This window comes from Aptenodytes patagonicus, chromosome 4 (genome assembly GCF_965638725.1).
Source record: "Aptenodytes patagonicus chromosome 4, bAptPat1.pri.cur, whole genome shotgun sequence".
Lineage (NCBI taxonomy): Eukaryota > Metazoa > Chordata > Aves > Sphenisciformes > Spheniscidae > Aptenodytes > Aptenodytes patagonicus.
In genome coordinates, this window is record NC_134952.1 from 27,577,856 (window position 1) to 27,603,922 (window position 26,067).

A 26,067-nucleotide genomic window follows, 5' to 3' on the forward strand; every position below is an offset into this window, starting at 1 on the left:
TCGGATTGTAAGAAATAGGTCTACATTTTATTTGAAAAAATGTCTTAACCTTGCAACATTATTTCTTGTATGTGTGGATTAGGTTCAGATCAAAACCAATTCAAGTCAACTGCAGCTTGTGCCAGCCCTGTTGTGAAGAGATTAGAATTTCTTCCCAGTCCGTTCCCTTCAGAGGAAGCTGCTTCAAGTGAGAAAGATGTGAAGAAACCTGAAATGGAGCAGCAGAAGGAAGCAGAGCTTCCTGCTGCACCGGAGGTACGTATGGGCAAGAAAGAGAGGGAGTGGAAAACAAAATTAAAAAAGAAGAAAGTTCTCACACGGAAATGTTTATTGTGCAAATTGGTATTTTTCTCTATATAACGTCACTTCAGGAGTTCATTCAAAACGATCTGCCAGGGAATGACCCTGGAGGATGGTTTCTGTGCCAAATCCTATGGTCATCAGAGAGTTCCCCCTCCAAAGGAACTCCCCAGTGTCTGCTTGTAGCATTTGAACCTGTAAACTGGCTGGAGCAGAAAGTAGAACTTAACCTGCAAACCCCAGTCCCACCGCGTGTTGGGAGGGCAGAGTATCCAGAAGGTGTAGACAGTGGAGCTTACCCTCTTAATCCTCTTGAAGTGCTGAACAAGTGCAGGTGGTGGCAGAGGTAACAAATGGCCACAACCATACTGTTCTGTCAGGTAAGTTAGATGTTGGTCCTGGGTTAGGATCAGTTTTGGTGTGCAGGGCAGTGTGAATGTCAACAACAAACAGCTACCGGTTGTTTCCAGGACTTCAGTACTGCAACTCCATGTTGTAATTCCGGAGATAGAGGCTTCATCTTTGATAATGTTGATTCAGAAAATAAGTAGAAAGGGTTTAAGTTAACCTTTGATTGAACCTGCTGATTTTTGAATGCTGTTTTCTGCTCCCAAATGTCTGAACAGGTGATGAAACCAAAAGCCCTGGAACAAGAGGGGAGTGTAGTATTGCCATTTTTAAAGAAACTACCCGAGACCAGCCAAGTTACTCTGCAGAATTCTGGTCTACAAGGTGAGCAAACAGCATTTGGAGAACTCAGCTGGACAGTAACTGGATATGTGTGTGTGGTGTTCAGGGAGAAGTGCCTAATCAACAACCTGGAGGGTTTTGGAGCTAAAATGGTTCTTTTCTAGTTGCATCTGACTGATATTGGTAGTGTGGCTTCTGTGATGCAAAGGACTCTTCTGGCTGTTCCCCTTAAACACAACAGCAGAATTGTGACACAATAGAGGGGGGCAGGGAGAGCCCTATCTTGCACTTACCTGGCCTAGCAATAAAAGCTGTATTATATCAGTGAGTATTGTATTTTATTAGTACCGCTGCTCACAGATGAAAATGGCTTAGCAATTGGTTTTATCTCACAGTAAAAACTTCTGGAGATAAATTCGGCACTCAGCTGCTCATGTGGAGCTCCTTTTCATAGATGAACAATACGTGTATCTGGCCACATCCCTCAATTTGACGTGTGCCCATCACGAGTTCTTGCAAAGCAGAACTTTTTTTTTTTTTTGCCTTCACGACAAAGTTGTGCTTGAGATTGATAATGTTTAGTAGTTTGATTTTATATTGATTTTAGAGATGCATATATGTAGGTATTGTGAAAGAAAGAGAGAGAAAAAAATCATCTGAAGTTTTCTTCCCCCTGAGAACTTACTAGGTTGTTAGTTTATGTATAGGTAGTATACTGATTATCCTAGTGTTTTCAAGATTGAAACTACTGAAGGTGATCCACTCTGGAAAACAGGATTGTCTGAAAAGGAATAGAAGTCTCACTTGTTTTAAGTGCGGGGGGTGCTTTCCAAACAGGCTTTGAGAACAGCATCATTTTATGTTAGGCACGAATCAATCCGAACATCAAGTTCGGATTGTAGGTCTCACCTATTTTCTGAGTGATGCTGAAACACTTGGCTGCTCTCTAGTGTTCGCAGCACATAAAGCACTGAAAGGATCACATAATCCTTTAAAATGTGTATCTGCAATAGGAATGAATGTGAGCACCATGCAAAGACTGGAAGGAGTGGCTGCCCTTGACTAGCATTAGTTTACTAGAGCTCCCATGTAAGGTCAGGTGCCATGTTACAACAGTAGCATTTATATACGGGCAGTCCATATGATCTGCAGGTCCGTTGTAAACTAGCTGCGATGGGCCAAAGCGATTGTAGTCAAAATCCTTCTTGTGGCCGAGGTGGCTGGGGTCTGAGAGTCCATCATCACCTTTGACCACGCTGTGTTTCTTATTTTGTCTCCGTGCCGTTGCCTGCAGAGCCGCCCCGTGGGGCTGCGGTTCCGCTTAGGGTTCGCAACAACTGGCGGCGCTCACAGTTTTTCTCGCAGTCAGGTAAATGCGGAGCTAAGACCAGCTTCAGCCCTTCTGCTGCCTCCAGTCGTAGGAGTCTTTGGACGTGGGGCTGGGGTGAAAGCTGATGATCACGGGGACTTGTTCTACCTCTCGCTTTCGTAGAAAGTGTCTATTCCTGCTGCACAGTTGACAGAGAGCTGTTGGGTTGCACGTTGTTGTGATGCTCTGGTTTCAGGCACCCAAATGAAATCACTTGCCTAATAAATACCTTTTCCTTAATTTCTTTAAATCAGCCTAATTCAAAGACATTTGAATAGAAAATGGCAATGGTTCTCTTCATAACTGTGACTCTTGAATAGTGTAGTCCATCCTTTTAGCTTTGCTGTGCTTTTTCCTTCCTTGCACTGAATCACGAAGGGAAAAGTAAATCAAAGTAGGTAACACTCAGAGTCTGAACACTGCTAACGTCTGTGGCCAGAAGTAGATGGCATTAGCTAGTGGTAGAGTAGAACCTAATGTTAGTTAATATTGTGCTCCTCTATAGCCAGATAAAAAGTAGTTTTGTTGGTGATGGGTGTAATCTGTTTCTCTGGTTTATTTGCTTGTGATTCATCCTTGCATTTGGTTGTGGGAGCAAATAGGAAACTAACATGAAGCTTTTTTATACAGATACAATGTAGCTTTAATTGCAGGCTACGCACATTTTGCTGTGTTTAAATTTAATTTTTCCTTTTTCTGTTTTTTTTTAATAGCTGATTCTGATAGTGGTGACAAATCAAATGTGAGTACCTTTTTTGCATCGTTGTTTGTTTAAGAGATATGTGTTTAGCAAAAGTGATTTTTTTATGCAAACTGTCTTGTAACATCCCCAAATCAGAATAAGAGGGTTTTTTTCTCATGGACATGAGAGAGGAAAAAATACAACCCAAATCAAGACCTGGTCTGAATCTGGAATTTTTGTGTTCTTCCCTAGTCCGGAAGGAATGCTAGCTATACAGTACTGGTTTGCTGGAACCACTAAAGCATCATAATCTCAAAATAATATGTAACTCCAAGTTATCCATTCTACTTTAAATGCATAGAAATTAGAGACCACAATTCTACTGTCTCCCCAATGCAGAAAAAAAAGAAAAAAACCCACCACAAATGCTACACTAAAGTACACAGTATTTCATATTCTGTTTGCCACGTAAAAATAGACATAATCTCTTCCTATCAGATTCTAATACAACTCTTAGTGGAAAGGAATATGACATCAAGTGTCTACAATTGCCCTTGATTATAAGGATTTTAGACATGTAAATGTATCATGTAATGGGATCCTTACTGAAGCCTGAGATTTTATTTCCTTATGGATAAAAATTTAAAACAAGGCTATAGGCTGTTGTGCTGGCAGCCATATGAAATGAGAGAATATATTTTACAAATCGCTTTGCATGTTGTGCAGAAGATTATAGGAAAGAAAAATAGAGATTTTCTTTAAATTTGAGTACCTGCAGGTATCCCTGTTCATTGCTGCTTAGAGCTTTCTTTAAGATCTTTTTCCTTTTTTTTCCCCCTCCAGTTGAAGTTTTCCGAGCCTTTCTTTGCAAACCAAATGATTATTTTATCATTTGGATACCTGTGGGCAATCCCAAGTGTCAATGAAGCTAAGAATATTATCTGCTGAGAGAACCATAATCTAGTTCTTAATTTCCCATTTTAACGTTGGCTGCCAGGGTGGGCCAGATGAAGTGCAGCTTTCTTGGTAGCCTTGTGAAGTACAGTGTTAAAGTCTAATAGCTTGGCTTTCCTCTACACAAGCGTTTCAATTTCTGGTCCTGGGATCCAGAAGAAGAGCGAAAGCGTCAGGAAAGGTGGCAGCATGAGCAAGAACGCTTGCTTCAGGTAAGGAAGAAACTACATTTCTTCGGCTGTGTGGCTCAGCTGTTGCATTGTCCCTTTGGACAAAAGTTGGGCATTTCATGTCATGTCTTCCATGAAGAAGAGACATCCATCTGTGGATGCTTGAGCGAATTCTGTAGCAGATGAATAAGAACATGAGCATACACACACGTTCTCTGTGGTTCGGGCACTCTTAACATCTCCCTTCCCCGCTCCGTGGAAAGACCGAAAGGACTTAGTTCTGCGTGCTAGTGCGGAGTTAAACCAAATGTTGATCCTCAACTATATTTAAACTATGTTGAGCATAGACTGTGAGACTTAATTACTTGGAGCCTTTTTCTCGAGACTAGTATTTTGCTGGCCCTGACACCTATGCAACTCTTTTTTAAAACGACGGTCATAATAGATTTTTGTAGACTTCTGCTTTGTTCACAGGTTCTTCTTGGAAAATGTCAAGCTAAATTTGGACACGAAGGGCTTGGGGTCTTTTTGTGAGGGGGGAAACCCCCTCAAAACAACCACTGGTTTTGCCTAGTGGTAGAATAAGCTGTAAAAGGTCTGGTTTTGTGTCCTAGTTGGGAGAAGCGCAGTGGCCTTGAGAACTTGAATTTCCCTGTCAGTCAGTAGTGTCTTTTGAAACTGTGATTAGGTTTGGTCCCAAAGAAATCATATCTTTCCTCCATGTAACAGGAGAGCAAACAACTGTCAGAGGATGGAGAATAATAAATTGGAGTCTTTTCATCTTTTGAGAATGACTTGTGTGTCTCTCTACTGCTTTATTAAGATTATTTCTTTTTAGCTAATATGGTTGTTTCCTCTTAAAATGGTGTAAAATTCTCATCGTAATTTTTCTGGCATATGTGTGTGTTCTCTCAATAGTGAATATATCTCTTCTGGATTAGGCAGATGTGGTTTCTAATCTGAACAGAAGTTGGAACTGGTGTGAAAGGGATATGGAAGTCACTGTTCTTCCCCATATTCAAACCAGTTCTATCAAACAATTTTAAAGATCTCTTTGAGATAATTTTTCATGCAAAACTATGTGAAAACAATTCTCAAGAAATAGTTCCATCAAGGAGGAAAATAAACTACTTTTAGCTAATTATAAGCTGGCCCTCTTCAAACCTTTACACATTATTTATTTGTCTTTTAAACTTGCACAGGTATTCATCATTCATTAAATTGTACTGGCATCTCTCTTAAATTAGTACCAGTATCTGTAAAACCTGCTTGTTTATATGCTACTTTGCTGAAGTTATTAACGTAAAATCCATGCCCAAGTGTTTTGGGGTGTGTGATAGCTTTTTGGAACTCTTAATACTGTATAATAAACAAGGAATTATTGAAATTGTTGAGCATAAATTTCATTTCTGACCAAAGATTTAAAAACTGCTAACAAATTAAACTTCTAGTATGTTAAAAGTTTCTCATGGTTTGAAGGTGTTAAATGTAAGTGCGAGAAACAAGTGGGGAGAGGAGGAAAAGAAGCTTTTTTTGACACCCATGGATGTTTCAGATTTTTATCTTCCTATTTCAACCTATTTCTGATTAAACCACTCTTAGCAGGTTCATTTTCACTGCGGAGATACTACAGAATTTACTCCAAATGCAGAATGCTCTGAATTTACCTGTATCTGTATCCTCTTACAGGAGAAGTATCAGAAGGAGCAGGACAAGCTGAAAGAGGAATGGGAAAAGGCCCAGAGAGAAGTTGAAGAGGAGGAGCGTAGATACTATGAGGAGGTATAAGGCTGAGAGGAGGAGGTTGTTATTGACTTTTTTTGTATTTAAATGCACCCACTTACGTAACTAAAAAAATGCCGTACCTAGATTAATTAATGAAAAGCCTTCTTCTCAAGGCTGAATTCTCAGGAGGATTGTTTCTCTTAAACACTACCATAGGCACTGAGGAAAAATATTTAAATATTTAGACAGGTATCCTCAGAACCTCCACATAGGTGGAGGTGTCTAATTGCTGTGCAAGTCAGGGTGAGTCAGTATGGCTGTGTCTGGGCATGCTCAGACTTCCCTCCGGGGGCAGAGCCTTGTGCATTTTGGCGTATACTTAGTGTTTGGACTTGGTGGAACTCCAGATGAAATTGTTGTCTACCTTGGGCTTGATCATGTAGATGTTTTGTAAACTGGCCTTGTTTTTCAAAAAAAATTCACAGGAAACGTTCAAAGCTTGCAGCTGTAGAATATTAACAGTATAGAAGACAGTGGTTTTCTTCTGTTGTATGTGGGTCATTATTGCAGGAAATTGGAAAATATTTATGTTTTCAGTTTGACTAGTAGTACATTATGCAAATTGATGTCTTATCATCTGTGCTTGAGGGCCATACTTGTGATCTGAACAAGAAATTTTTTTTTCAACTTTCAGAAGTTGTTTCTCACGTACCATATTTTTATATGAAATTTAATAGACTGGTGTTTTGAGAAACAGTGGTGCCATCCCAAGTGGAATATTCTTTCCAGTTTTGGACATCCCATCTCAAAGATGGTAATGATGAAAGGAAAGGGAGTGCAAAACCTTGAAGCAAATTAAAAATTGAAGTGTTACCGTTACTCTTGGTACCACAGGTCCTTACCTAGCCATCTAAATGTGAGCGTGTAGCCAAACTTTATGATTCTACTTTTTAAGCTTATAGTTGACATTCTGTATTTTTAACCCCTGCTCTCTCCTGATCCTCTTTTTTTTTTAGGAACGTAAGATAATTGAGGATACTGTAGTTCCATTCATTGTTTCTTCAAACTCTGCTGAGCTCCTCTCCTCCTCTTCCTCTACCACTGAAGGAAACAAGACAGCGGTGAGTTTCTCATGGATTAGTAAGGCAATAAAGACTAAGCTATCTTCAGTGCAAAGTTTCATTCTTCACTAAAGGCTAACAAAGTCTGGGAACAGTAAGAGTAAGAGTATTCCCTGGATCCTCTCCATAGCTGGTGATACCTCAGTGTGCTGTAGCTTGGATATTTTTACAACTGAAGAGCCATACTCCCAAGCAAACTGCTGCCATCCTATTTTGGGCTAGAACAGAGGGTGATAATTCCGCTCTTTGCAGCTGCTTCTCTTCTTTAACTGGTGCTGTCAAAAAACAGTCACCCGTTTACTATTTGTTTTAACTACCTTCTCAAAGCCAATAAAACCTGAAGTGATTTCTCTGCATCCAAAATCTTGAGTGTAAGACAGTTCTGTAAGTATATCTGAGATGAGACTGAATCCTGCCTCCCCACTTTTCTTCCTTTTCTCTCCCACCATCCCTCCTAGAAAGCAGCAAAAGAACGGAGGAATTTTCACTCTCTACTCTCTTTTGGCTTATGCAGCACAAAATGGTCAACTCGATGCATCTAGCATCTAATTAAATAAGTGTTTGCTGGAGATCAGAGAATGACACCCCAGGTGAGATCAGTAGAATAAATGTGGGATTCCCAGCCTTAATTTTCTCCTGCCTAAGGCACCCACACCAAAGAAGACATCTGCCTTTTTCCATTCAACTCCAGGATTAAGAGTACTGTATCCTCTGGTTCTCCTCTCACCCTTCCTACCCCCTCTTATCACTCATCCCTGTGCAGGGGCATCAGCAATGGCCCTTTGCCCACATGCATGTGTAGGGGTAACTTCCTGAATGGGGTTGCTTATGCCACATTCAGGGCAGTGCCTGCACCCAGAAATGAAGGATCTCATGCCATGGCTTACTGAAGCTCCACCAGTCAGGTATGACCCACTCCAGTACCATTTTGGAAGTAGTACCGGTGTTGCCATTTGAGAATGCCCAGAGCATGTGAGAAATGCTCTGCCTCCTGGCAGAGTCAAGAAGCTGAGGTCCCTCACAAAGTCCTTCCAAGTCCAATGGGAGACTGTCTAGACTCTCAAAGTCATTCAAGGATTTCTGCCAAAAATATGTAGTGGCAAGTTCTATTTTGTCATCCTGAACACCATCTCATCATTGGTCAGTCCCGCACTTTTTTGTTTCGTGCTCAATTTAATACAATTAGTTGATTGTTTTAGCTGAAGTCTTTGTTAAATCCAGAGTTAGCCTTACCAAGGTCAAATGATTCCACTGTATAATGTGAGATGTTATTTATGATAATAAGGTGTGTCAACACGATATATCTGGGGGCAGCCTGTGCTTTTTTCATGCGTGTGCTGATGCCGAATTCAAGTGAAGCTCCTTGTTCCCTCCCCTGCTGTCTTCTAGAACACAACTGATTCAAACAGCTCTCCAGAGGAAGTCAAACAAAAAGAAGTTACAAGGCAGAAAAAGTTGCTCTGGGAGCAGGACAGTATACCATCTCCGAAAAGCAAGGAAAATGAACTCTGGCAAGAAAAGAGGAGGTATGGATCGAGCCTAAGCATTTCTTAGCCCTGTGGAGCTTTGTGTTCTGTAGAGTTCTGGGATGTCACATCTGCCCGTGATTAATGCTGGAGCATCAGCATCTGGTGGCCTGGTGATAGGTATAATATATCCTGATCAATATTCCCTTGCCGCAGGCTTACGCATATATGGCAATGTGCAGTGCTAGTTTTGCATATCAGAAGGGTCGCCTTTTCAGTATATGGCTTTGCTGAAAGGCTGTCACATCAACCAGATCAGAGCTTAGATAGCTCGGGCAGCTCTGTGTGGCACTGCACCGTGTCTCGCGTACAAGTTTCACGAGCCATTTGGAGGAATAAAGGAGCAGTAGCTATTTTCATTCAGAATCTGTGTGAGATTGCCTGGCTATCTCAAAGTGCCGTACCCGAACTTGCCAGATGGTGTTCAAAGTCCTAGCCTTTGCCCAACTGCTAATAACAGCTTTCACAAAGACGAGAAGCATCTGATGATGCTGAACACTGGATAGAGAACACTAAGAAAAGGTGTTTCTCTGGCAAAGAAGCCATTTTCCACAAATCCAGAATGATCTTTAGGGCATGTAAGTGGCAGTGTGTGAGGGAAGTAGGAAGACTTGGCATGTTTGGAGACTTGTTAATTCATGACAGTTTATCCTCATTGTTTTGTCATTGCTGACACAGTAACAAAAATCTTGTTGCAAAAAATAGACTGATATACAAAAGTATAATTTTGCCATTATATTTTAGGTGGCATTTTTCCCAGCATTATTTATACAATGTGACTTATTTTTATTGGCAGTGGAAATAAAGTGCTCTCAGGACACCCGGAGATGGGTATCTTGAAAGGAGGTGAACAGGAGCACCAGGTGCCAGAGATGGAGCACAGCTCGCCTGCCAGGCTGAATCTGCCGTTGACTCAGGGTGAGAGTCAAGACTCTTCATACGCATGTATTCTTTTCCAAATAGAAATCTCGCAGGTATATACAGTGGCTTGAAATCTAACTCAAAGAATTTTGGAAATTAACAGTACACATATATCTTCAAAATTTGAATGTCTCAGATTCAAAAGTTATTTTCTGTTAGCAAAGATAAATATGTTAAGGTGAAATTTAAAATCTTGTTTTCATCAGAGATGAACATTTCAGCTGCAGGTAGGAATCTCGTTTATAGGCCTGCATGTTCACAGTAGTAATTAAACACAGTTATCTTCCATCTTTTACATACTCTTACGTACATATAGGATTTATCTTGTTACAGAGAGCATATTTCCAACACTTCTTTTTGTGTTTTGATGGCTAATTAGATTCTTTATGACCATTTCAGTTCAGTAAAAATCACTACTTGTGATGTGTAACCATTTCAAGCCAAGTCTAAAGTGACACCTGTCTCAATTTTGTCATTAGAAATTAATAGATTTTTTTAAGCTGCCATAAATATTGATGTGTTTTGAATGAAGGAATTTCCCCAAAGCATTACCCAAGTCAACAGGGTCACCCTAAAAAAAAGGCAAATTCACTAATTTAGCATCATTATCTAATGCAAGTGAACAGTGGAGAGTAAATAAGTAGGACTAAAGATTTTGAAATTGAGTTTTAGATTTTTGTTTTCAGTTTAGCATCAAAATTGATGATTCTAAAAAATGAAACGACTAGGTATAGAAAAGGTTTCAGTGTTATTACTTGCTCCAAATGCAAATTCAATTTGTTAAACTTAGCAGGTTTGCTTTCCCTGTCCACAATTTTATTGTATTCTTAGTGCTTTGATAAAGGTTTATCAAATAAAGTAAACAGAAGATATTGCCCAGCAATCCATCCTTGTGGATTTGTAGTAGTGATTAAACAAACTTCAAAGATTTGATAATTTTTAACAACTTCTGCTAATCAGGCTTTTTTTCTAGGTTCTCTTTTCAACAACTTGGTCCCTTACAAATATTCTGACAGCTTCTTTCTTGCCCCTTAACATATCGCATCCTTGCTCTCTCCTTAAGTCCCTAAATAGTCAGGACTAGGATTTTTTTGGTCTTGATACTAAAAATAGGTAACAGGCTTTTCGTAGGCCCCATTGAAGTTTTTCTTCTCCTCTAAACCAGCTAGTTGGTGCACAACAGGGTAAGGCCCTCCCCAACCTGCGAGCCACAAAATTCATCTGGAAGGATCCAGGTAGTGTGCTCTGTCTCAAAGATGGGATGGTCGGCTGCCTGGGCATCACAGATCATTGCCTATTGCTGGGAGGCTGTTATTGTCACTGAGCCTTGTGCAGCCATCTGAAACGCAGAAGGAAATTACAAGGGAAGAAGTCTGTTTATCAGTAGGCTTATGGAGAGCAGTGACTACACCGCCTTCCTCTTAACTCTTGATATTGAGAAGTTTGGATCCCCAGGCACCATGGGAAGTTTCTGTCTCTCTGGTGCTTCCTTCCTGAGGACAGAAGTACTTTCTTTTCCCAAGTGCTATTCATGGACAGCTGTTTGACCTCTCCCTTTCCCCCTTCAGAAACTGAGATTCAGCAGCAGGCTAGGTCATGTGTATGCAAAGGTAATTCAAGGGGATGTTGTCACACAGAGGTCTTCTGGTGCAGCAGAGCCTGTCTCTGACTTTGTGTGGGGTTTCTGAGAACTTACTTTTAAGTAACAGTACATCTCGTGTCTTCTTTATGGTGTGCCCACAAGCTATGCTGGTCTATAAGTATTGACAAAAGCATTTTATCACAAGTATTGAGATTTCCCCACCTCTCATTGTAGACGTCTCCTGGAATCAGCAGTTGCTGACAAAGCAGTCCCCACATCGTGCAGAGGACATTCGGCAGAGACCATTCCTGAGCCAGAGTGCGGGACAACAGCCGAGCTCCGCAGGAGAAACGAGGAGGTGAGACCATAAAATAAAGATTATTGCAGAGGTTGAGAAGTCCTGCTCACTCTGTTCTCCCTTACATTCCTACTCAGCATTCTTTATCCGTTAAGTTTCATGGGCAGTCCTGCATCCAGAGATGCAGACATCTCTGATTCCTGGCTTTCCCACCAAGACTGCTAACTTACTCACTTCATTTCTCATTACGGGTACCCCAGTAACTAGTTTCACAAGGGAGGACACCTCCTGCTTGCCATTCTCTGTCCTCTTTCTCCTTAGGTCTTTAAACAGTTATCTGCATAACTGTTCATGTGCTTCACTTGTTTTAATTCCCGAAGACAAACATCAATAGCTAGCAAGTGGCTAAATATCAGGGTGGGAATACCAGGAGAAGTCTGCCTCTTTGAAGTTGGTATCGGAGAGCTTCATTCCCCAGCTTCTAAACACGCATTGGTTGCTATTTTCTAGTTCTTTAAGGGTTATGGCTTTTAAAAGAAGATACATAGAGATTAGTATTTTCTTTCTGCTATAAAGTTGGTGAGGTTTTTTTCTTATCTGATGCTTTGCCTTGTGTTTTTGAGTGAGCATTACTAAAAAGTAACACCAGTTCTTTCAGTAAGCAAGGGATATGTTTACCTAATATTTGCAAAAAGTGTATCTCTGTAATGAGAAAGGAACATCTGTTTTCATTAGCATATATATGAACACAGTCTCTTGCAAGATATGTGTTAAGTCTATGAAGCTTGTATCCACTCAAAACTATTGCAGATTGAGGTTTGATTACCTATTCCTCATAACAAACTGCTAGTGTGTGTTTGAGAAAATTGTTATTTAATCTATAAACAGCTTTAAGCAGTGAGAGGTTGAATCGATCCTACGATTTCTGATAACAAAAACCATCCATCGTTTTTCTCACCAAATTCTTGCAGGGTAGCATGGGCACAAATAAGAATAAACCACTTTTCAGTGTTGGTAGCTTCCTTTTTACTCAGTAAAGGGCACAGACCCTCCATCAACAGCCCCACATCTGCTCTACCAGCCTGCTTCTGTGCACATCCCCTGAGGAACAGAGAGTACAAGGTGGTGTGCCTTGGCTTAACCCTCCTTCGTCATGGCGTGAGCTATGTTGGGTTGATATGTGGGTAGGAGTCTGCACATGGCTGATTATCTTGTGAGTTATCTGATTGAGCAATAGCAAGCAGACCAAGACTCAAATGTGTGCTATTTTTCATTGTATCAAAATGGCAGTGGACAGCAAATTTATACCTTGTTTTCCTTAGATAAAATTTTAGAGCTGGGAATCCTGCTGGAATTTAATCAGCTGGAATTTCTCAGTACAAACCCACTGGTTTTAGTTGTTCTTCAGCTATAGTAATGCATTTTCTCTCATGTATTTTAGGGCAGGCTATCATGAGAACTTCCAATCTGGGCCATCATCTCCCTGCTCTCCTGCTGCTCCGAGTCAGTCACCCAACAGGTACAAAAGGTCAATAAGGAATTCTGCAGTCCAAATACATCTTGTAGTCACTGGTGAACTGCCGCAGTGTAAATCACATTAGTATTATGTGGATGCACTGTTAATTCTTCTAAATGTTGCAATTCATAACCGTCCACGAAATAAACACATAGGTCCCTCTCCCATATTTCTTGCCTACTTCAGCAGTATTGTTATGTTTTCAAATAACACAGTTCAGAAAGCAGCTGTAGGACTCTGCTTGATCATTGAAATTTCAATAAAATTTAAATGGGATAATATAAGCCCCAGCCAAAGTAAGCAGTAAAGTGTGAGTTCAGAGCATTTAAGCCAAAGGATGTTGTCTTCACTGTGAATAGTCACATGCTCAGGAGCAAGGTATGCGCTAGATGTTGTCACTGGCTGACACATTTCAACACTTGCTGATTTAAAAAGAAATCCTTCCCTTAATTTCCAAACTTGAAACACATTTTGCTTTTTTCTGGTTTTTTTGTGGGTTTGGGGTTTTTTTTAATTTTTTTACATTTGTGCTAATCTCCTGGAGATTTGATTCTCTCAGGCAATGAGATATTGAGCTGAATGCAGCTTTCAGTGAGATATGTGTACGAACTCTAAATAAATGTTAACTGTAGCCTGATAGAATCACTGATGACTTGAGGTGTATTAAAATCAGTTGGCTTATTAAACAGGGTAAAGTAATGCAGCACAGAAAACATAGCAAGTTTTTGTTCTATTTAAATAACATTTTTCTTCACGTTCGATAGCAAAGGCCTCCTTCCAGTGCCATTTGCATTGACATGAAACTATTAGGATTTTTTTATGCGAACAATTTCTTCTGTTTTTTCTAATTGTAACTGCAGTTTTGGTGGGATTGCAGATCATTTCTTGCTACGTGTAGCTAGTCGTCATAGCTACTTCATATTATTTAGCAGCTATATCCTGATCTGAGGCCCTTTTCCAAGATCTCTTCCTGAAATAAATCTTAGTTCTGGAAACAATGAATGGGACGTAATTCGTTGTTCCACTAAAAGATGAGAAAACTTCTCTTAAAAAATTTCCCAAAGCACTTTATTCTTTGATCCAACACTTTAACTTGTCCTTGTAATAACTCTTGATAGTGGAGAAGAAGTGAAAACAAAGGTGGACTCAAGAATAACACAGAGGGATGTGAGCAGAAGGCTTAAGGTTGTAGTGGAGGAGAAGAAACCAGGGAAGTTATTCTAAAAGGAATAGTGAGACTAAAGCAACAAGACAGTGATGTGCCTGTGCTGTCAGTGTACATGGTGGGATAAAGAATGATGGGCTCAGGAGTGACAGAGATTAGATGGAAGCAAAGACAGTTTTCTCATTGTGATGAGTCTTTCTGCTGCTTCTGTCTCTCTTTTTTTTTCTTTTTTTTTTTTTTAAATGGCTTTTTAATCATGATGCAGTCCAGATCTGTCTTTGTTGGTGGCTTATTATGTTGTTGCACCAAAACCATAAAGCAAGATACTATAAACTTGCTTATCTGTGTACAATTTCATCAAACCGTCTTTTCAAAACTCATGAAGTATCCCAAAGTTTCTCTCCTGGTTTCAGCCCTGGCTGAAAAAACCATGGATGACGCATAATGCCAAAGGATCCCTTTTGGTCTCAAGTTCATCTTGCTAGACAAACATCAGTTCTGGCAGGCTGGCAGACAGGTGCGAAGGGAAGAGCATGAAACACATAGAAGTGTGCACCTGCACTGCCATTAAAACCATTATGAAAAAGGGTACCAGTTATTCCTGGGGCTCCAGTCCCTCACCCCACTCTCCTCAAACAGCTGATTTACTAGAAAGGTCTAGTAAATGGACTGAAGCTTAAGGAGAGAGTTGAAGTAGTTTTGCGTTGCGGATGGAGATCTGATTTCAGCTTTACTCCAACTAGTTGGAGTACTAACAGGCATGTAGGTGCAGCAGCATAGACTAAAATTAGTTAGCAAGTGCCTGATGCCTGGTCTGTGCTACTGCAGTTATGCTTCTACTGTTGACTTTGCCAGCTTATTTGGGTGTAAGAGCAGCATCCCTGCCTTCTGACTTGCAGTAAGCAAACCTATTTGCAAACAAATTGAAAAATTTCCAGGCTGGGAGTCTGACTCGGATAGTTTGTGTGAATATCTGCTTTGATTGCTGTGGCATTGACTGGGTCTAGGTAATCCACAGGTATCATTCCCTGGCATCTGGGTCTCTGTTAAGAGCCTTGCATCTCCCTCAATCTAGCACAGCAGACTGGCAGGGAAATGGATCTGAGCTGCTGTGCATTCGAGCATTTTAAGTCCTCTGCTTGCTTGTCTGCGAGGTAGGTGTGCAGGCTGATCAGCAAGATGGTTGAAGGGTCAATGTGTATTTATGTGACACCTGCCAGTGCTCCCTCCTCCCATCCTGTCCCTCTCCATAAACCTGTGTAAACATTTGGCTGCATTTTAGCATCATTTGCTCTTCTGTTTTCTTAAAGTCATGTTTGTCTCCTAGGTCTGTTAGCGGAAAGAAGCTTTGTTCTACCTGTGGGCTTCCTCTTGGGAAAGGAGCTGCCATGATTATTGAAACGCTTGGTCTTTATTTCCATATTCAGTGCTTCAGGGTATGTTTCTTGTTTTATTAAGAAAAATCTCAAATCATGCACAGTGTGAGGAGAGAGTATATTGAGGGCTGTAGATGTGAAATTGAAAATGAGAGGACCAAGGGATTCACGTGTTTGTTCTGTATGTGTGTGTGTGTAGAGAAGTGGAAGTAATGCAGCTAATGTGTTATTTCGTTGTCAGACATGTTAATTGGACTAAAACATGTGATTTAGCAAGCAAACTTAGCTTCCTGACTTACAGAGGGAAGCATCGTATACTTTCCCAGTTGTACTTGTTTTTAAATACAAAATTAGTTACCTTGTGATTTTTTTTTTTTTTCCCCCCCAAAAAAAAAAACCCCATTCAGTCCCAAAGCCATCTTTGATCTGACCCATAGTTGGAAAGCTTTGACTATGGAATGTATGATGTCTTTGACCTTTCACCAGAACTCTCAACAGAAATACTTCACAACTGTTCTTGAGTGTCTGAAAATAGTGTTTTCCAGAGAACTCAGAAAGTGTCCATTTCCATTATCTTTGGCCCAATTGGTTTTAGACATTTATGAAGCCTTCTTTGGTTTTAGACATTTACCCAAACTGAACCTCTGGCCTCTGTAAGCTTTGTCCAGCACAAATGGGCTGGCTCCAGAACGCAATGTCAAAATCAAATGTCCCTTAAAATCACTAGACTTCACTTCTGTGTAAGTGGAAACTGCCGAAATCCAGTCCTAAGTACTGTTGGCTCTAAAATAAACCTTTCACTGATTTGCAGTGCTCCTTAGGAGTATGGGCTGGGTTCTGGGGGTTATTTTTTTCTCACTGTTCCAAGAACTATTGAAACAAAAGTCAAAATTTGGGGAGAGTTGTGACAGATAGTAGGGCATGGTCTCTCTTACTTTCTCTGTTCTGCAATTGACAGTGTGGCATTTGCAAGGGACAGCTGGGAGACGCAGCAAGCGGGACAGATGTCAGGATTAGAAATGGTCTTCTTAACTGCACCGATTGTTATATCCGATCCAGAAGTAAGTACCAAATCCTGTCCAAAGGACAGTGAACTCTAACAATACTGTTGCCATGATTTTAACTGATGAGTTTTCTCCTCCTGGAAGAAATGTGTTCTCCCTTATGCCCAAATGGCTTTCCCACGCCGGCATAGCTTTGCCATGGGAAGAGGAGCCTTCCCATGCTATTTTAATCATCCTCTTGTATCAAAAAAGATTTCCGAGCCCATTAAACTTTGCCCAGAGGATCTCTGCTCAGCAGTATTAGACTTGAAGGCTGTTCCTGTGCATAAATATAAACTCCTACACTGTGCACACACATTGCGTATCCTGAAGGCTTGGATCTGTCACATCACATGAGACAATGTAGATACTTCTACTAGGTCTAGGACCCTGGGCCTTGTTTGGAGAAGTTCCCATTTTTTATGTCTCCAGGCCTCCATTTGCAGACAAAATGATCAAGGAAAATATTAGGAACATTCTGTAACTCATAATGAATCCTTGTGGTGGTATTCCCAGACATGTGCTAAAGTGTTGCTTGTTGCAAGTTTGGAAGAATGAGCCAGTCAATTGCATGTCAGAAAAAAACTTGATGGTTTTTCTGCCTTAGAGCAGGTCACTTGAATGTCCTTCCTAGTCCCGAATTTCTGTGACTGATAGCAAATTGCTAGAGCATTTCAGCTTCACCCTGATGTCACCAGGGACAGGAGATCGGCAGTGCTCATGCTGGCTTTCTACTTTGTGGAAAACAGTAAGACGCAGAAAAAAAACATGGGAGTAATTGTTGCCTTCCTGATACGTGTTACTGTTCAGTATATTCACTGCCTACAGTCCTAACTGATGAGTGGAGATACAGAGTTATTTTCACTTACTATTTCCCTTCTTCTCTCTTAAAAGCAGTGGCTGTAGAAATCCAGGAGTAGGAAAGGTACCTACCTACCTTTGCCAGCAGAAGAATAGATATTTTTTTTTCTCCGATGTTTCAGGAGAGAGATATTTCCCCATCAGCAGAGCTAGAGGGTGCTATTGTATAACCATTTGTTTGGTGATTTTTTTTTTTTTTTAAATTCTACTAAGAAATGTTAGCAACTTATTATTTATTTAACCTGACACATTTAGAAATAGCTTTTCCCCTTCAGGCTTGATACTATAAACCTTCCTCATGTGGATGAGGTCCTGACCCTTAAAATGCACGTTTGCACATCCATCTTTACACAAAAAAGAGAGGAAGGTGATAAAAGTCACATTCTCCTTTTATTCTTAATCCTTTTTGCTCAAATAAAAATTGAGGTCCTTTAAGGATAAATGAAGGCTCAAATAAATTATTTATCAGCTATCACCCCCTCCATCATCATTTCTACAGCAGCGGTGCTAGAAAATGCAGTACAGAGCTGTGTACAGTGTTTCATGCAGTAAGGTTTTGCATTTGTACATACGTAGCACAACGGGAACCAGGTCCATGAGAGAAGGAATAGGTTTTGAGGAAATGTATGGTTCCTGAAGAATAATAATGGCAAGGGTTTGTCTTTTTTCCTACAAATTGCCTCTTCCTGCTGTGTTCACTCCTCATGCAAAATCTCAAAATACGAGTTAGTTGAATTCAAGTTACACTGGCTCTTGTTGACAGTTTCAAAGGCACTGCTTTTGACAGAACTGCAAATCTGGTTAGTTGCTCATTTTTAACTAGAATTCGACGGACTCCACATCTGAAATGAAGAACAAACTGGTGCAATGTTAGTGTTTTGCCTTTCAGTTCTGGGAAGTCTGATGCTAAATATAAAATCATTTGCTTGATTGCACAGCTCGTGCCTTCCTGCCCCCACGGCTGCATCTGAAAACCTGTGCAGCAGTGTGCACAACAGTCTCTGACCAATCCAGAATTAATCAGTATTGTTTTGAGATGCTTATGGACATCTCGATGAAATATTTTGGCTGCCAGAAGCTTATTTGAAACTGTGGATGATTCTGTTTCAAAACACGTTATCAAAAACCTTAAGAGAGAAAAGCATTAAAGATTATGTAGTGGTCCAGGGTCCAAAATATTTCTGTTTTTCAAATAAAAGTGGATGGGGTTTTATTGGTAGGTTATTTCTGTACAACAAAACCTCCCAAGGAAGGGAACTCGGTATTCGATGTCATACATGGGGAATAGTTACAGGTTTGTGAGTGTCGAAGTCAAAGGCAAATTGACAAAGGCAAAGGTAAATTCATGAGATTCCCTGTACGGCCAAGTAGCACAAGGGCTCTGTATTACCACGTAACACAAACCAGGCACAGCTAAAGATGACTCATCAGTCCTTTGCTTTACTATTCTGCCACTGCAGAGCCTGAAAGTAAATATACCCACAAGTACTTTGGGAGTAAAATGAAATAATTTTCATGCATGCAGAATACATTTGTCCATGTGGCATGGAAAATACATTTCCACTGGAGTTATGCTGAATCCTTCTTTGCAGTTAGTGCCCCAGCTTTGCAGGAAGAAAGAGAAGCAGGGCACAAATGATATATATTTCCAGATGTGGATTTTTGAATTGTAGAGATCATATGAGGGAAAAGCCTATGTATGTTTGTTAAAATTTGTCAGCTGATGACTTGGTTTCGTTCTGTTTTATCCAGCTGCTGGACAGCCAACTACATTGTGACATGACTTGCAGTCCTAATAACTTTCAAGAAGGAACTCTCTTCTTATATGTATCGGCTGCCTCCAGACAATCACTTGTAAGAGCTTGAATCCATGGACGTCATGGCTCTCATCTCATTTTGAAAAACTCATAAAAATGCTGCACCTGCTCCTTTAAAATGCAATATGTTGGTTTTTCCCTTTCTTAAGAAATTTGCAAAATATGTATGACCATGTTTGGGAAGGCAAAGCCTAAGTACTATAAAAAAAAAATCCCACCTTTCAGGTATGTTTATGATTTCCAGTCTGTCACCTTGTTCTTTTGAAAGTAATAAGAAAATAAACATGCAATAAAGCTGTTTTGTTTTAATATTTCTAGGAATTAAAAAGTTTAAGTTTACAGAACCTTTATAGAATATGCCAACTTGAGCTGAGAAGTAATTTTAAGATAGTATCTAATCAGTGCATTTGAAAAACTAAACATCACAGCACGACTTCTCTGTTATAACTGAAGCTATAACTTTTTTTATACAGAGACTAGTTTGATAATACATCCTGTAATTCTGAAGCATTTTGTGTTTATATTACCTTCAGTGGAGGGTAGGAGTTATACAAATAAATTATTGCACCTTTAGTGATAGGATTTTTTTGTTTGTGTACTTCAAGTAATGTTCATGACTATAGCTTAATATTCTCTCCAATAAAGATTTCTTCATTAAACCTAAAGACTGTATACCATTAACGATGGCAAGATTCCCATTAGGAGCAATCCTTCTTATTAAGTTCAGCAGCCCGTGTTGTTATTAAACTTGATGAAAGGTGATGTGGGGGAGAGGCAACTGAGCGGGCGGACACAGCTGAATTGTGAGCCTCCGAGCTGCAGTTTGATGCTACGGTGAAGCTTTTCTCTTTGGCGTGTAACTTGCCCATTCATGGTCTGAGTTGGTTTGAGATCTGCTCGTTCACTCGCAAACATTACGGTTGATTGAAGTCTCATGCAGAGAAACACGTGTGGTTTGGGTGCCCTCCAGAGCAGGGAATTAAACAGCCTTGAGCCTGTGTTCCTCCATACACCACCCCAATAAAGTCAACAAAACCCGGGGGTGCGGAAGGCGGGCAGGGAGGAGGCTGGCAGCGGCAGGCAAAAAACTTTAACTTGCCTGTGTTTGGGCCAGTTTTCCTTTGTGCTTTGTGATTAAGCATGTGCTCCTTACTAAAGTGATCCAGCAGCTTGTTGAAACAGCGGTCAGAGCTGTGTCACTTTATCTACAATACACAGACAAGGTTAGGGGATGTGTTGCAATTGTAAAATATCCTAGCACTTTTTGGTAAACAGTTATTGGAAATATCCCATTTTAGCAGTTCATGGTGCAACTTAAAATGGAGGAAAAAAAATGTACTTATTCTGCCTTAAAACCGTGATAAAACTAAATTAAGAGAGATTTATTTTATCTATGTGCACACCCATTGTCTTTTGATATGTTGGTAAATGGAAATGAAGTGGTTATTAGGGAAGCAATAATTTTGAGTTGTTCTATAGCTAGCAACTATTTAAACACTAGACAGTTGCTTGCGTGTGACTTGCATACCCATGCAAAACTGCGTGTCATTGAAAACTCATGTACGGTGTTGTCGTTGGAGGACATTGTGACTATCTGCTGGAAAGTTACATGTTACCTCCTTAAAATTGTGCCTTAGAAAATGCAAAGCTGTTGCACACAGTCAACGATGACTTAGGGATGCAATAAATCCAAAAAGCTGAAGTCCTTTGTGGACTTCACCTGGGGAATATTAAAAAAAAAAAAAAAAAAATCAGAAAAATGTTTTGGAAATAAAAGTGATGTCCAATATTTTGATTAACCATCTGCACGATTTACTGTTAAGGGGTTTTGATAACCAGGATGCTTACACTTTGCATGTGGTCATCATAACGTTTTCCCGCAAATAGTGCGTAACGTGGAAATTCAAGAAGCAGATTTTATAACCAACTTTGTACATCTGTGTAATTCCATGCACTGCATTAAGGATATGTGAACATATGATGTCTGGGCCTGATTTTTAAACGAGACCCTGCATGCTTGTGCATCTTATTTGGTATGAGTCACTAACACTGCTTCACCCGTGTGATAGAGTTTAGATGTGCAAATCGGTCCCCAGGTGTATAAGAGGGTTGGTTGTCACAGAGGTTAGATCTGCTTCTCATTCACATAGGGGTAATGGTTGGGACGAAAATGCATGGGCGAGGGGTGGGGCGGGGGTATGCATCGCACTGCAGACACACCACCGGATCTCTGAAGCTGCTTAGAAACTGATCCCAGTGTCTATCAATTAGTTTCATATATGCATGTTTTAGCCAAGTTTGATTGTATGCACAGCAAAATGAAGCGGCTTTCTCAGACAACAGGTTTTTCCCCCCTCATGAACATCTGTTCACCAGCACAGAATAATTTTTGACAGTTTTCTGAATTGTACTTGCCAACTGTTTATGTTTGATTTTATATTTCCTTTGGAGTCCTACATGGCAAATTCATTCATGCTAAGATCTTCCCCCCCCCCTTTATTTTTTCTCATTTTAAGCACATAAATATGATACATTTCTTATCAGGAACTTTGAGCACAGAAAAAAATAACGCTTTACTACAATTGAACTACAATGTAAATGTATTTGTTGCAAAAAACGATTTATTATTGCTAAGCAAGTACAATGTATGTAATGGATTTTAGATGTTTCAGAATTTTAGTCTCTTACTACTTCAGAGAGCCTGAACAGGTGTCATAACCTTCTGTGTTTCACAACCCCATTTTCCATGGTGTATTTTTTCCTTGCTCTTGCTATGTAGTGTTACTGATGCAGTACATCTGTAGTTCTTGGTGAATGTCCTAAAGGTTGGTGAACCAGAAGGGGACCATCCTTATCTGCATGTCCATTCAAGGACAAGGATTGCTGTTCTAGCTGGGGCTAATGTTGAATACCAATTATGCTAATCTTTCCTTTATTTTATTTATTCTAAAATGCCTCTGGAAATTAGGAAAACTTGTCTAAAATGCAACAGCTTTTATAGTAAATGTATGTTTATAAATAAAATGTTGATTACCTTTGGTTCTGTTGATTTTACTCATTATAACTAATTTCTCCTATTGCATGCAATGTGTCTGTGAAACTGGATTGCAGAGTGTGTACGTCCTGCTGGTAAAAGCTTCTGCTTGATTGGGGTAGGCTGAACCAAGCTATATTCCACAAAACGTAGCGTATGAGATGAGACAATAAAAGAGACATACATGAGATGGGATGATACCCTGTGGATTGCTGCTGTAAGCTGTATTTCCAAGAGCACGTGTGGCTGTCGTGGTAAAAGACGAGTAGAGATGGCTTTCTGTGGGTCAAACCCAAAGTCCTCAGAAGATCTTTCATTGGTGTCGGTGGATTGTGGTTCAGACTTTGACTCAATAAAGCACTTTATGTACTGCAAAGCTAAATATGTGCTTGGTTAATTCCATTTCTACATAGCAAAGATCCTTGAGTTTGTGCTTAGTTATGCATGTGCTGCAGTATCACCGATTCTTGAATCTCAATGAGTATGTGGCTTCACCAGTAACCAGCAAAAAGTTCACACAAAATTTTAAACTAATAACTGCCCCCCCCCTTCTTTTTTTTCTTTTTAATTGGGTCTTCAGTGGATGACGGGTTTGGTTTTGTGCCAGAAGCGCATCTTGGCTGTTAGATGAGTCATGGGGAAGTACTGACAATTTAATTTTTTGAAAGCAGATTTTTATCCCGGTGCCTTAATGGAAATGGTAGTGGTCTTACATTATTGCCGCATGTACGTCTCTGGACAGAGGGCCAGCGTTGCTTTGTGGTGGAAGAGGTACGCTGGGGTTCCCAGAGGTGAGCATCGGTGCTGTGTTTGCGGGAACGGCTTCCTGCCGCTGGAGGTTGCTCTGAGGCTGGATTTGGAGGCAGCTGGACAGCTATTTCTGCTTCAGCTGCTCTGCACCAAGGTTGCCAGGCACCCAGACAAGAACCGTTTCGGTGATTGTGACCCTTATGAGCCAAGTAAAATGGTGGAAATCCTGGATTGATTATTTTTTTAAAAATTATTTCCTGGTGAATGTGACCTGGCAGCTCTGACCTGACCAGAGCTGTTTATGATCCTAAAAGGGCACCAATGGGGGTGCACTCCACCGGCACTGATTTAATGCCAAAATAATTCCACAAACCTTATAAAAGGGGAGTTGTCTCACCTGCTCACCTCACCAGCACCTTCATCTGCAGGTAGCAAAGGCTGCCAGGAGGGCCCCAAGGGAGACCACCCTGCTAACAGGGCCTCAGCGTGCCCCGGGAGAGGACGATGGCTTGCCAAGCAGCAGGGTGAAGCTGGGGGGCATATGGAAGAAATAGGAGGTAGTGTGTGAGAGGAGTGGGCTGCGACAGCTGAGGTTCAGACATCGGGGCAGAGGATACCCCATGCAAAGGGGCATGTGTGCCAGGTCCCCCAGGAGAGCTCTGTGCCTCCTCCGCACCCCGTCCAGGCGTGATGCCTCCTTTCCTTCCCTTTCCCCCATCTCAGCGGGACAAGGGCTCCGTTTCCTCCTCCGCACCCTTGCTCCGGGGTCCAGCCGACCCTCTTTGTTTTGCTGTTTGTTTTCTCTCTTTAGCAACTGTTTTGGTGCAGAGATCATCAGTGAACACAGCCAGGCGCTGGTGGCTGTTGGAGGCTCTAGGCACAGGTAATAAACAGCAGTAGCTTGCTCATCTCATGAGTATTGATCCTTATCCGGACAACTCTTCTGGGGGATAGTTAAAAGCAGGCAGCTACCACTTTGTTTAGAAAATTAGCTTTAGGTACAGTTCTTGCTGCCCGATTTAGCAGAGATTTGGTCTCAGATGGATCCCCTTCCTGATAATGGGAAGCTGGTTAAGTACTTACTCAATAAACTTTGCGGAGAGGGGGCTCGCCCCGCTTTTCTCCCCCCCTTGTCTCTGCTCTCCGGAGAACAGGTTGGGTAACTGGGGAACAAGATGACAAAATGCTCATTTTAAAAGACACGTCTGCAGTGAAAATCAGAAGGGGTTGTGGACACTGGAAGTAAGCAGATGACCGCTTGGCTGGAAAAAAAGAAAAGATGCCAGAAAAATACATCTCCTGTAAAGGCCAACAGGACTCCTGTATACCTCTAAAAGCCTCCGGTAGGAATGTAATTTCATCTGAATTCCCTGATAAGGGGAAATGACTAAACTGGAAGCCGCTCAAGTTTTGCAAGCAGTAAGAGCCCAAAACAGAGATAGAAAGTACAGGGTGACCGTAACTCTTCTCACAGTACGGTGTGGGGTTGGTATTTTTTTGGGGGGGTCTGTTTTCTTGTTCATCTTTGTAATAAAATGTAGCATGAGTTAAACATGCAAGAGGGATGCTTACCCCTCTGCAAGGCTATAGCTGCTGCTCTGTTGACCTTACTGAATACCCCATGCTCTGCAAGAGTAGCTATTGGAGTTCTCCCCAAAGCGTATGGGTTTTTAAGCCATTTAGGGGAAAAAAAATTCCATTATTTAAGACAATCTTATGAGTCACTGTTAACTCATCCGTAGAGTCCACCTGCTTCACTGCACGTGATGCACTGCAAATTCTTTTAGCTAATGCCACATCCATAGTTCACATATGCATTTTTTCTAAGCAGGTAACCTGCTGCTTAAAACATGGTGAAGCCAGTCGCATGGGTCTAGAGACTAAACCAAAATTAACAGAAATGCAAATCTTTCCTTGAAATAACAGAATTTGTTAAACAGAAGAAAACAAGATTTTAAAAATTCATTTTGTCTATCACCTCTGATTATAGACAACAAACTACTCCAGTGACAAGCATACAGAGACATGCCAGCCACATCTCTGGAAACTACCTGGTAGCTTCCTGTGTTGAGTGTCAGAGCAGAGCATTAGGGCTTGCGGGACAGCAAATGTCTCAGGTGGTTGGGTCAAACCTTTTCTTCCAGAAAGCTAAGCACCAATATCGGATAGCAAATGATGCTTATTCTGTAACACATGATGTAGCTCTTCAAAGCAATCTTTTGCCTAGTCTCTTGTTTGCAGGAGCTCGCTAAAACATACTTTCCATACAATACACCTGGCACCTGACACATTTCTTGTGGAAGGGCGAAGAGGATCTCTGGCAATATTGCACCTCAAGCGTGTGTGACGCCCTGTGGGAAACCCTGTTGCTCACCACAGTATACTCTGACTTTGAGACTCTCCTAGAGAATTTTGCATGACCCTAAATACAGGTGCCTACTTCTGATGTTTGTATACTTCCTGCAAGGCCTGGTTCCATTAGTCTTTCAGCTGTTTAAAGAGCTTGCAAAAAAACCTTCATAAAAATAACCAAACGATGTTTTCAGGGCATTCACAAATACGCATTATGGGGTAACAGGATGATCATTAAGTCTGCGTTCCCAGAAACAAAATCACCAATGCAACAGATATTAGCCAGTCATGCTATTCCTATATAGGTTCAACAGTGTAAACTATGAAGATCAACGTTTTCTGCAAATGAGAAAATTTCCTGTATTCAATCCTAGCTGAGAGAGTACTAAAATATGTCTTGGGAGAAGACTTTCACAACAGAATAAAATCAAGTGCCTGTACCTGGCACCTGAGGATGGGATGTCATGCCCCAGCATGGCATGACACAATTGCTGTGTCTCGAAGCATCCTCAATCACTTAAAAGACCTATATCGATATGAATATGAACCTTTATAGAATATATACTTGGACGGATCCCTCTCAGGTGCTAATGGGGATAAAAAGGTTGCAAACGTATCAGGAAGGTCTCAGAAACAGAGTCATCAAATCTTTTCCAGCTCAGAAAATGAGTAGGAGGTACCAGACAAACGAGCTGCTTCTGTAACAACTTCTGTGTTAATGGTAATGCCAGAACTGCTGTTCCAGGGACATGGACCCAGGTGCTTGTGACAGATATCCCCTCTTCTCTGTGGCCAAGTGCTCTTTGGTTGCCTTT

General features: G+C 40.9%; 1 protein-coding gene across 4 annotated transcripts in view; it reads left to right on the forward strand.

The window, feature by feature from the left end:
• LIMCH1 (LIM and calponin homology domains 1) overlaps window positions 1-22,532 on the forward strand; it is a 183,350-nt gene extending 160,818 nt beyond the window's left edge. For 3 of the 4 annotated variants that reach the window (XM_076336171.1, XM_076336174.1, XM_076336175.1), the window contains 13 exons: window positions 83-255; window positions 927-1,032; window positions 3,073-3,101; window positions 4,124-4,207; window positions 5,855-5,947; window positions 6,907-7,011; window positions 8,401-8,537; window positions 9,334-9,455; window positions 11,275-11,398; window positions 12,780-12,866; window positions 15,347-15,455; window positions 16,354-16,456; window positions 19,052-22,532. In XM_076336171.1, the coding sequence (XP_076192286.1) occupies window positions 83-255; window positions 927-1,032; window positions 3,073-3,101; window positions 4,124-4,207; window positions 5,855-5,947; window positions 6,907-7,011; window positions 8,401-8,537; window positions 9,334-9,455; window positions 11,275-11,398; window positions 12,780-12,866; window positions 15,347-15,455; window positions 16,354-16,456; window positions 19,052-19,077 (1,298 nt within the window). In that variant the 3' untranslated portion in view covers window positions 19,078-22,532. The remainder of the gene's footprint in view (window positions 1-82; window positions 256-926; window positions 1,033-3,072; window positions 3,102-4,123; window positions 4,208-5,854; window positions 5,948-6,906; window positions 7,012-8,400; window positions 8,538-9,333; window positions 9,456-11,274; window positions 11,399-12,779; window positions 12,867-15,346; window positions 15,456-16,353; window positions 16,457-19,051) is intronic. The other variant, XM_076336173.1, reaches the window with a different exon arrangement.
• Window positions 22,533-26,067: the final 3,535 nt, after the last annotated feature.